General features: G+C 40.6%; 1 protein-coding gene across 2 annotated transcripts; it reads left to right on the top strand.

Annotated features, from left to right (window-relative positions):
- The first annotated feature begins 536 nt into the window (after nucleotides 1-536).
- Nucleotides 537-10,723, top strand: kctd2 (potassium channel tetramerization domain containing 2). Of its 2 annotated transcripts, XM_034859689.1 has the most exons (8): nucleotides 867-1,244; nucleotides 2,659-2,767; nucleotides 2,873-2,964; nucleotides 3,510-3,605; nucleotides 4,528-4,653; nucleotides 5,776-5,903; nucleotides 6,006-6,714; nucleotides 6,746-10,723. In XM_034859689.1, the coding sequence occupies exons 1-6, from the start codon at nucleotides 867-869 to the stop codon at nucleotides 5,803-5,805; spliced, it is 831 nt and encodes a 276-aa protein (XP_034715580.1). In that variant the 3' UTR covers nucleotides 5,806-5,903; nucleotides 6,006-6,714; nucleotides 6,746-10,723. The 2 variants fall into 2 exon arrangements, with proteins under 2 accessions (XP_034715579.1, XP_034715580.1); XM_034859688.1 differs by having other exon boundaries at nucleotides 537-1,244; nucleotides 5,776-6,714.
- Nucleotides 10,724-12,611: the final 1,888 nt, after the last annotated feature.

The raw sequence follows: 12,611 nt of genomic DNA on the forward strand, positions 1-12,611 counted from the left end.
AAACCTTCAGGGCACCAGTCATGGGCAGCCGCCTCATGTCCTGTGTGTGTTCTGGGCCTGTGTGTAACAACTAACAACAGAGTGAAACCATGTCATTTCCATCAGTCAGGTATACCGTAATCTTATTGACTTCTTTAAAGTAACATTAAATAGTTTATTATTTATTTTGTACTTATTTGTATTTTGAAATTGTTTGAATTGAATCTTATTTTTAATTGATTTGTTTCAAAATACATATACTTGAGAATATAAAAGAGCAAATTGTTTGTGTACATAAGTAATATATTTAACTTATTTCATGCCTTATGTCTTAGATTCTCCTCTACATTTTTACTTGGGTTTTCTTTGTTTTGTACAGATTTAATTAACAATGATGGAGGGAGCCTGAAACAATTGACTCATTTATATTGATAGTATTAAAGATATATACCTGAAACCCAACATTTTCAGTGTCAATGACTGCTTGAGAAACGCGAGAAGCTCAACAACAACAAAAATTGCTTTTATTTTGAAAATGACGTCACGGCGGAAGTAAACACTAATCACGTTACAACCCGGAAGGATTGCGATTAACGTTTGAATAGAGAAGAATGAGCAATTTATCTCGGGAAAACTCATTAAACGCGATGCTGCGAACGTCGCCCAGCCTTTGAGAGACACATACCCGCGTCTTAATCCCCGGCTCCGGAGGCAGAGGCGGTCGAGTGCGAGCAGCAACGCCCCGATGCCATCGACCGACCCCGTCGGAGAAAAACATCTTGTCTCTGTTTACAACTCGGCCGGGAGACATTGTTTCCTCCCAGTGTGTCGCTAGCTAGCTAATCGCGCCGTTGTGTGTGTGTTTTCCAGACGAAGAAAAAAAAAACATGGCTGAACTGCATGTTGTGGAGCAGAGCGGCACTGGCACCATGGAGCAGCCGCCCGAGCACCGCGATGTCCGGGGCTCCGTGCGCCTGGCGTCGCCCTCCCTCATGGTGGTTCCTCCTCGGGGCGGCCAGCTCAGTCCCGGCGGGGGGTCGAGCAGCGGCGGCGGAGGCGGCGGCGGCGGACGCACCGTGTTCGGGTTCCCGGCGAAGAGCAACCCGAGCTCCCCGTCCGAACCGGTGGACAAGCCCGGCTCGCGCTGGGTTCGCCTGAACGTCGGCGGGACCTACTTCATCACGACCAAACAGACGCTGTGTCGGGACCCCAAATCCTTCCTGTTCAGACTGTGTCAAGAAGACCCGGACCTGGACTCCGACAAAGTGAGCACATAAAATCATGATAATATACAGAATCCCTTTTAATGTCACTATACACATGGACAATTAGATTAAAAGCAGCTCTTTTAATAATAGGGGGGAGGGGGGGGGGGGGTAAGGTGCCCAGTTGAGACACTATGTAAATATGGAAAATTAATTGGTTTTATATACAGTGTGACATGCAGGGTGGGTTATTACACGTTATTTTAATATTGACCAATGGTGGGGATCATATTCAATGAGTAATAGAAAATGGACAATGACAGTAATGATATTGTACATTATACAAGTATTGCAGAGTACTACAACTGCACAGTAATTAGCAATATTATCAGTGGTATTTCAATATTAAATACTGCGCAGTAGTGAGTACAATAACGATTGAGTTGTTTTTAGTAGAGCCGCAAAGATAATTAATTGATGAGTTGTCAACTATTAAATTAATCTGCAACTATTATGATAACAGATTACTTGTTTTGAGTTATTTTCTATGAAAAAAAAGTTTAAAAGTTTCTGATTCCAGCTTCTTGAAGTTTCTGAATATTTTGTAGTTTTCTTCTGTGACAGAATGCAATTATTTGAGTTGAGGACAAAACGAGACATTTGATGACGTCATTTGGGTTTTTTTACGGATCAACGTTTTTCTCCATTTTTGTAACATTTTATAGACCAAAAAACGCATTTATTAATTGAGAAATTACAACCACATTAAGTGTTATTTGCAGCCCTGATTTACTTTTAAGAGATTAAAAAAAGAGTAAAAACGCAGTATAATGTATGTGTGGATCTTAGAATTAGGCTTCACTGTTTCCTTCATGTTATTTATCCATTTGTCTTAATAATAATGTGTTTTTAGGCCATTGGTGGAAAGTATAAATTTGAGTTACTTTACTTAAGAGTTTCCATTTTCTACTCCTTTATACTTTTACCCCATTACATCTCAGAGCAGACAAATGTACTTTTTACTCAACTACAGTTATTAAATAAATTAAGTTACTCCGCGGATTCAGATAAAAATTACAAAATCTATTTTTTTGTTTTTGTTTTTACATGTAGATGTAATATTATAGGTTAATATAACAGATTTCTTGGGGGAATCCACTAGTTACCCAGTAGTATACTTCTACTGTACTTATAAATAGACCTTTTTGTTATTTCGGTTTAACATGTAACAGCTCAAAAAACTGTAGACAGACTCAGTAATCTAGTCGGCGGCACTTCTAGTGAACGTAAATTGAAGGTTTACAATTGTCCCCCTTACATCGCAGCTTGTTTCACCACTGCCAACTAAAGCAGTTTCGCTTAAAACAGGAATTATGTCAAAAATAGATTTTCCCATCAGTCATTTAGACACAAATAACAAAGTGACGACAACCTTTCCTCCTCACAAATGTCGTCCCTTTACGTTTTGCTACAGGACGAGACCGGAGCCTACCTGATCGACAGGGACCCCACGTACTTCGGCCCCATCCTGAATTACCTCCGGCACGGAAAACTGATCATGGATAAAAACCTGGCGGAGGACGGTAAAACGCTTTGATCCCTGTTGCTGCAGAGTTGATGTCTTAGTTAATAATATAGAAACCTAACAATAAAATCTATTGATCCATTTGTTTTCTTCTTCATGTCAGGTGTTCTCGAGGAAGCCGAGTTCTACAACATTGCGTCTCTGGTGAGGCTGGTTAAGGAGAGGATACGGGACAACGAGAACCGGACATCCCAGGTACAGAATACAGACGGCGATCTGTGCACATATTCAATTTAAATTCAAATAACTTTATTTGTCCTTGAGGGGCTTATATGAGGCACAAATAGTAGCACATAAAAGGACAGTTCACTGACAGGGTACAAATACAAACATATATATAAACAAGTACATGGCCATGCATTGCATAATGCTGTCTGATATAAAATGATAATCAAGGAATAGTCAATAAAAAAACAAAATTAGAAATGATGCAGTTCCTAATTTTGAGTGTGAGCAAGGGGGGGGGGGGAGTGGGTGCTGGATGAGGGACGTTGGGAGTTTAGAAGATGGACAGCCCGGGGGACAAAGGTTGTCCTTCGTCTCTGCGTCCTGCAGCATAGGCAGCGACGTCTACGTCCCGAAGGAGCCTCTCTAACACAGAAAAGAGAAAAACAGACTTTCTTTGGGTACAAATATAACCAAAATAGCTGTTTGTGTTTGTGTGCACGTTATTGATGTTATTTTCTCTCTCTCTCTCTCTCTCTCTCTCTCTCTGTGTGTGTTTTGTTTACGTCCCTCAGGGTCCTGTGAAGCATGTGTATCGAGTACTACAGTGCCAAGAGGAGGAACTCACACAGATGGTCTCAACCATGTCGGACGGTTGGAAGTTTGAGCAGGTGCAGAAAATACAGCCCGCTTATGCTTCAATCTTTTTATTAAAGTTACCACATTATGAAGTAAACAAAATCACTTTATCTGGGATTTGAGGGGTTATTTTGTGTGTCTAGTACTTCCACAAGCATACGCACTTGGAAGAAAACAATCCATGCTGTTTGAGTGAGATCTGGTTTCTGAATGTCCTCTGGGTTCAGTCTCCGGGTGAGATGATCAAAATCTGCCCGGCTTTCTACATCACTAGCAGAGACAAGGTGGCTAACCGTAGCACATACTAGCGCTAACATGCTAGCTCATTCTCAATGGCAAAACCCTGCTACAACAGCCACTAGTTGACCATAATCTCCTTAAGAACCACTTCCTGTCCCTGTTGTGCAGGTATTCCACAAGTGTCCCTGGTCTAGAAGAAGTCTCCTAGCTAATCCTGCCTTGGACTGACCAAAGCTGGAGAAAGAGTAGCTAGCTGATGGGATCTTACCTAGCTGCTGTGCATGTGTGAATCCCATCAAAGGTAGTATAGAAGTGAGATGTCTCACTCTGGAGATAAAACAGAGACCTAAACATGGTAAAAAGAGGATCTGCACCAATGTGCGGTACAACAAAAAATATGTTGTTTTTAAAAAAATGAAACCATGTAAACTCATTCTGGTAAAACCAAAAAATACAATCATGAACCTTAAAATGAGAACAATATGGGTGCTTTAATTGTAAGAGATGTATTAGTAGATGATTCCAAATTTGGCACCCATTTAATTCATGTTTGGGATCAATATCAGAACTCATTATTGTTTGACGTGCTGGTAGTTGAGTGTCAGGTCCCACTGATTTGCTCCAGTGACATAACTTGATAAAAATGTCAGGGAACTTAATATTTCAACCTTTTTTCTCCCCCCCCCCCCCCCCCCCCCCCCCCCCCCTCCTCAGCTTATAAGCATCGGCTCCTCTTATAACTACGGCAACGAGGACCAGGCCGAGTTTCTATGTGTGGTTTCCCGGGAACTCAACAACTCCACCAACGGCATCGTCATCGAGCCCACCGAGAAGGCCAAGGTCAGTTATATTAATTTAGACTTTACTCTTTAGTTTTGTCTCTTTTTTTTTTTTTGAGAACTGGGTATTTTTACATCTTAATGCAAAAAAGGGGAAAAAGGTCGGGAAACACCAAAACTAGAGCACTGAATGTGGATTTATTCTCCACTGAAAATACACGATGACCTCCTCCTCTGCGACCAGCTGTTATAGGAAACTACTTTCTCTTTTTTTATGAAACTATATACAGTTGTGCTCATATGTTTACATAACCATGCTTAAGTTGACTAAAAATTGTATTATGTATTCTTCTTGGACTAGTCCAAAATGACATTCAGAGGAAATAATCCTTGTGTTGTAAGAAAACTTGTTTAATTTGTTAATCTGTTTAATGCATTTTCCCATAACTTGTAATTTTACATACATTAAAAAAAATCTGAATCAATATCGGTATCGCAATAGTCATAAACAATATCGCAATATCACATTTTGTCAATACTGTGCAACCCAACCCGGATCCATGTAATTTAACCGCCTCGATGGGACTTTCACATGGGGGGGGGGGGGGGGGGGGGGGTGTACTTATGCCTCCTGTGTTTTAAGGAGAACATTTATTAATTTACAAAAAAATTGGTGTCTTTAAAAGTTGGATTTTTTTTTTTTTTTAAATTAAGGCATTAATAAATGATTATCTATTTCTTAAAGATGTTTTTTGTTCCTCTTTGTTCCTCGTCAGCTTTAGCATGGGTGTGTAAACTAATGAGCACCCCTGTATTCGTGAGCCAGAGAGCCACAGACAGAGTAGGAAAATCAGAAAGTGTTGACAGATTTTATAAGAAAAACATAAATATCAGCAGTGAGGCTGAAACTAAAGAAGTGTCTTGATTGATAAATCTGTTGAATGATTTTATAATTGTTTAGTCTAACAAATGTCAATCAAATTGTGTAAAACGGTTCACTCACATTTCAAGACATTCAACTTACAATCCTATTAAAGATCCTCATATTAGAGATATATTTGAGAAGCTTGACAACTTTACCAATGACCTGATCACACCAGCTTCAAATAACCTTCACACATTTGGGAAATTTGAAGGGACTTGTGTGTCACTCCTTCACTTGTTCTTCCTTCTGTCCTCCCAGATCCTTCAGGAGCGAGGCTCGCGGATGTAAAGAGACGCAGACGCTGATCTCAATAACACTTTATCAACAAAAACAAAACAAAAACATGAACATTATCTCCAGTTTTCATCACGATCCATGAGATCACCGTCCTCCTTTCTGCCATCGCCGCCTTCACCATCGTCCTCAACCCCCCCCCCCTGTCCCTCCTCCTCCTCCTCTGGTGTGCCTTTCCACAGTGGAGGGGGGGGCTCCTCCTCCTCCTCCTCCACTGCTGCAATGCCACCCTGATTTGTCTTCTCCTCAAAGGGGTTTCAAAGGGATTACAAGTGAGTGGTTTTCCTCATAGCCGTTTAAGTGATGGTCGGCGTGGCTGCGGTGCTCGTTGTAGCTCGTTGTTATCGCGAGTGGACGGACGCCGGGCACAGAGCGGCTATAACTCCTCACTGTCATCGTTATCATCACCACGTATACATTTGGCTCCTCAGGACTCTCAGAGGACATAAAGGAATGAGCTCAACCCCACTGACTGAGCCGCTATACCTGAGTCTGTTAAAGAAGCGTCCCTCTCGCTGTCTGCACTCCCAGACTCCTCAGCTGATGTCTGAGGGCGGGTCGCGGCGCAACACACCGAGCCGGGAGGCGGAGCCTGGTGCAGCGTCTTCATCCTCTCTCTTCCTCTCTTGAGTCATTAGAAACACGAGTGACAACCTGACATCTAACAGGCGTCCTCCTGTCTCGGGACATCACGACATCCTGGTCCTCCTGTTTTCTCGTCCCCGGGCTAGATTTTGGTTTGTCCTCCCCAGGGAGAAGATTTAGGATATTTCTGTGCAAAAAAAGAAAACCAATGCCTCAAAATAAGACTACACCTGTGTACAATTTGTCAAGGCATGTTAGGTGTGTGTGTATTTATATATATATATATATATATATACATACATATACATATATATATGTGTGTGTGTATATACACATACAGTATATATAGAGGCTACATGATGAAATTATATGAAATGCTAATGATGTAATTACTGATTTCTGTATCATAGTTGTCTTATATTTACATATTCTTGGTGGGTGAGTCTATTTAAATGATGGGAGAAAATCTGGTTTTTCGTGAGCGGTTGTCCTGAAGGTTTCCTGCCCGGTAACACGGACGTGAGTACGTGGACGCAGTGCCTCTCTGCTTTCTGTCCAGGACTGAAATATCACAGTGTTTTATCAGCTGCACGTTTTCTGTAGTGTTCCTCGAACGTTTTCTCTTAGATATCCTACTTTAATCTCTTGCATATCTTAAAATTGTAATTAGGGATGCGGAAAACTGTCGTAGCCCTTTGTCCCGCGTGGCGTGGATTGGACGGCGGCCCGTTTGTATGCTGCCTCAAACCTCTCAAAGCACCCCTCTCTCCTTGGCCTTGTGCTCTTCTCAATAATCACTCACTTTGCAGCTGCCTCGGTTGCCGCTCCTCAACTTAATGACTCTGTTGTCTTACATTCTGCGGCGCTTGTAGCAACTGTGTAGCGCCAGCAGAGTTTTACTCCTCACCCTGAAGGCCCTGAGATACCCGAGCCTGCATCGTCACTGAGATTTACAGACTGGAAGCGAACCTGCCACACTGGTTCTGTTTCTTGAGCTTCTGAAGCAAAGCCTTTTTCAGATGTTAGGTGGCGTTGTTTTTCGTGGCTAAAGTATATTTCTCTTGACATGTACTTACATTAAGTTGCGGTGTGATAGTGCTGATTTAAACCCTTGAAACAGCATTAGAGCGCCGTGTACATACATATAAACTAGCCTGACGTTATCCCTCTGAACCGCTGCACATAGCTCTGAATTTATATAGACACTTAACGTTATCATGCTAAATATATAGAAGTGTGTGTGTTCTTAAATTTATTTATAAGTGATCTGCACTTTTGTGCAAGTAAACAGAATTGGCTTTTACTTCAAATGTGCATTAACAGAACCTGTAGAGCTGCAAGTAACTTGAAGCTGAAGTCAATTAACTGATTAGTCGATTAACAGAAAACGCATCTGCAGCCACAACTTGCTTTTCTCTGTTTTTATGTCATTATAAATGTATCATCTTTGGGGTTTTGATCTGATGAAACAAGCCATTCGGGCTCCATGGAGATGTGACATTTTTTACTTTTTTAGATGAAACTATTAATCTGTTGATTGAGAAAGTCATCCGTTAAATAATCTTTAGTTGCTGCCTTAGCAGTCACCAAACTGTAGGGCTGCAAATTTTCTTTTTTCTTTTCTTTTTTAATAATCAAAGAATCGTTTACTGTATAAAATCAAGTTCTTTATCATGCACACATCCGAGAAGCAGTTGCTGGCAATAAAACTCAGGCTCCCTCCGACAATGCTCATCAAATATGTATAAAAAATGAGAATCCAAACACAAAATAGTGTGAGCTAAAATATAAGACTTAAAGTAAAATAGACGCTATAACAATAAAACAAAAGGAAATAAAAGAAGAGGAAGAGGAGGAGCTTGAGACATGGAAGCCGTCCTCGGCGCCATCTTACCTCCACTCTCAAAATGTCAGAAAATCGTTGCCGGTTATTTGGCTGCATTTTCCCGTCGGTCGACTGACCGATTCATCGACTAATTGTTTCACCACTTCACCCAATATACTGTTGTTACTGGTGCACACGCAGCCTTGTTATATGAGCAACTTACTGCAAGGTTTGAGCCATTTTTACACATATCATGGATGGAGATATCAGACCGAACTCCCGTTTTAAATTACCGTCCCTGAAAGCTAAAAGCAGCGTCTCATCTTTAATCACTTTGATACACCCTTCTTTGTATAAAGAACATATTTGATGCAGTTATGTTATATCAAGCATGAACAAATAGTGTGAGAGGGAAAAAATAATACCTGTGCTCTTGTCCCTGATGTTCAGTCGGTAGTCCGAGCTCAAACTTTGATGTGACCTCTTCTTTGTTGTTGTTTTTTTAGTTTTTCCTCTCGCGTGTGTGTGTTGTGCAGTTTTATTCTGCTAATCTGAGTCGTGAGCACACCGTGTGCTGCTAAAAACGCCCAAACGTCTCATTGAGGAGCACTTTTTTTCTCCCTTGTGTCTCTGGGCTTTTTGCTAAGAACATTGGGTCTTGTTTCCCCCTCGTCTGTGTCCAGTGTTGTGCCTTTTGACCTGTGTTGTGCACAGTTGTTCTCCCCTCTTTTATAATAAGGTGCCTCTCGTACCTTTAAAAAAGCCAGAGGCACCTCCCTGAGGTGTGATGTGTAATGCGGTCGTTAGCTCGTTTTCTATGGTTGGTGTTTCCATGAGAGGCAAGCCAAACAAACCCATTGTCCCCTGCATTATTTTATGTTTTATGATACCGACAAACTGAAAATGATTACCAGCTGCTCTCTTTGCTGCTTCTGACCTAACTCCACCCACAGCCCCTTATTGCTCCCGGAGGTTCAAGATTGTGTCCCAATCTGCTGTAAACACTGCTGGTGGTGTTGCATGTCTTTCACCAAAGGGAAGCAGGGAGCAATAGACAGCAGGAAGACCAGTCAGAGCAGATTTCCCCTCCTCTGCTTTTATCTTCACTGAACTTCAATTTGACTATTAACTCGCCTTCAGTTGGCGTCTTCGTTTTCCTTGAGTTGCATGCTGAAGCCATCTCTAATGATCCCATTATTAGACGTATGTAATCAACCCTTTAGAGCACTTACTGTACCTGTCACCTTTGTGGACCCACATACTGAATATCTTCCCATGGTTGCGTAGCTCAGTGGTTCCCAGACTGAGGGAGTGTCCGGACCGAAGAATCGATCTCTTGGTTTAAAAGATAGAAAAACAACAACAACAGAAACAACTTATTTCTACTTTCCTCTAATTATTGTGTTCTATTAGCCATGCTAGCAACGGCGTGCCTCTATCATCCAAACTGAAATATCTCAGCAGCTATTGCAATGAAATGTTGTGCAGACGATCACGGCCCCCAGAGGATGAATCCTACTGACGTCCATGGTTCTCTGACTTGTCATCTAGCGCCACCATCAGGTCAAAATTTCAATGTGTGCAATAACCATTTCAACGTGTGCAATACTTTGGATTGTGATAAAATACCTCCAAAACGGTTAACATCGCCATCAGCCTCAGCTGTTCTTTGTGCTTAAGCAAGGTGGTTAGCAAGGTAAACATTTGCTGCATTCATGTGCTCCTCGGATCGTCCCATTTCCCGAGTTGGGAAGTCGTTCTTCTGACTTCGGTGTGTTCATGAGCTTTAAGTCGTAATGTGAAACAACACAGAAGATGTGTGGTATTAAATTGCTGGGAGAGTTAAAACAACACGCCGATGGCTGCTTCCAGACGTTTCGTTGTTTGAGCTTCATCTACATAAAGCATGTGTCCCTCTTCTGTTTTTATAGATTCAAATTATAAGATGAAACAGTTTGATACTTTATGTTTTGTCCCTGACGTGTTGCAGCACCAGTACAATCCCTAAAACACCTAAAGGGTTTTGGCTTAACCCGACTTGCTATCAGGTTAATGTTAATAAATCACTTTTCTAACTAATCTCAGTCACTCACCATGCAACTAATGGTTACTAATGGTCGGAAACTAATTTTTCCGATTATTCCGACACCACATGAATGCAGCAATTATACCTGCCGAACATCAGCCTGTTAGCTACTGAACTCAAAGCAACAGCTGCTAGCAGCTGTAGATTTATCACCAGATTTCTGGTTAATCCCCAGATATTTCTTACTTCTAGATGAAATGTGTGAATAAAGGAACTGCACTGGTCACAACCGATAGACGTGCTTTAAAGGATCACAAACCAGTTGGGAACCACTGACCTTTGCAGTGTGATTATCTGCACATTTTGAATCAAACAACCAATTTTTTTTAAACAAAAGAAGAACTTTTGACCATTAGTTTTTACTTTCACAGGCTCTAGTTAGTCTACAGATTATGTGCAATCTTAACAAATCTGCAAAAAAATATATATATCTGTTGTTTGGGCACGTGAAAACACGAGAGCATGCATTGTTCTAGAGATTATGATGTGTACTGTGTACTGGGTTTATTCTGACCTCTGTGTTGGTGCAACGTGTATGTGATGCATGGTGGGGGTGGGGGTGGGGGGGGGGGGGGGGGGGGGGGGGGGGGGGGGGGGGGGGGGGGGGGGGGCCAGAGGGACGGCATGGCTCTGTGGTTCGTAGGCGTAGCTTTGTTGTTGGGCTACAACTAGACATGTTCTCTACTCACATGTTTCTTTGTTGTTTTTGTATCTTTGTCATGTCCGTTCAACAGATACAGAATAGCTAGCTTCAAATCAACCAACCAACCAATCAGATCGGCTCCTGACCCCGGTTTTAAAAGTGTTAAAACAAAGATCTTTTAAAAAATCCATGGATCATGTTGCCAGTTAATCTGTAAACACCTGCATGCGTTTGTGGACATGCACATCTCATTTAGAGGTAATAAAAAAAAAAAGAAAGTCACCTATTAACCGTTACTTTGTGTTCATTTATCAACAGTATTGATGTCGAATGAGAATATTGTCAACGAGACTGTGGAGAAAAATGTTTGGAAGCTGACAAAACGTTTTATTCGTCTGATTAGTTTCATTTTTATTTATTTTATATTTTTTGAATTTTGTCTACCGATGTTGTTTCTTTACATGTAACAATTTTTAACAAAACCCAGTCTGGTTTTTATCATAAAATGTGTCTGTGTTTTAAACCATGTGGCTCACTGACTGTTTGTTGGCTCCGTTGTTTACTGTGGATTTCAAGTATTTATATCCAGAACATAGAGATGCAATGATATACTTAACTCACGATTGGATATGATTCATAATTTTAAGTTCACATGACAGAGACTGAGCGGCAGACAAATGACTGAAAAAACTCCTCTTAATATAAACTGAGCAATACAACAGATGTGTCCTCTTATTAAAAGTGCTTAGATTACACAAATCAAATTAACTAAATCAATAGAAAGCTTTTCAGATGAATAAACTAAGGAGACGTAAAAAATTGACATTTAAAAATTGCATCATGATTCAGTTTTTATATCAACTGGTTGTAATCTTTACCCATTTATATTGATTTTTAACCGATTCACGATGCTTTGCTTTGAAAATGTGTTTTTAACATGTTTTTAAATGTTTGTTTTTTTTAACATATAACCCTCTTTGAAACTGGTTCTACCAGCCAGGAATATTTTACTACTTAATTATTTGTATATTTCTAATGTTCACAGTGTAGTGAGGGGTTTATACTCAGGTTAAGGTAACATACACCACCTTCACATTCACCTACATCACACACATGCTCTTAGTTGTTTTCAGCCATGCAGATAGTTTTGAGCTATCTACCTCTGAAACAACTCCTGCTACTTCAAGGCAAAGATCCTGAAATAAATTGTGTGTGTGCTGCTCAAAACAATAAATAATTACACAGTAATAGACAACAGCAACACACACACTCACCCTAGAAACCATTTGTCAGTGACAGACATCTCAAAACTACATAATGAGATACCTCTGGTTGGAAGTGGGAGTGGATTCAAATGTAGGCGCATTTGGTTGAGAAACTTAGGACATTATGTGAAAAATAGTTTATTTGTTGACACGTGATAAAAATGTCACTTAAAATGTGTTTTTCCCACTGAAGAATACCCAGTTTTTTTAAAAAATAAAAGATGTTTTTTGTATTCATCAACTGCACCTAAAGCAGAAGCTAACTGAGAAAAAAACAAATCAGTAGGCTATAAAAACTGAAAATTTCAAATCGTTCATAAACCGTACAAAGGAATGCGTAGAATATCTCCACTTTCTGCAATGCATTTGATGTGTGTGTGTGTGTATGTACATATA

Source organism: Etheostoma cragini, chromosome 21, assembly GCF_013103735.1.
Source record: "Etheostoma cragini isolate CJK2018 chromosome 21, CSU_Ecrag_1.0, whole genome shotgun sequence".
NCBI lineage: Eukaryota > Metazoa > Chordata > Actinopteri > Perciformes > Percidae > Etheostoma > Etheostoma cragini.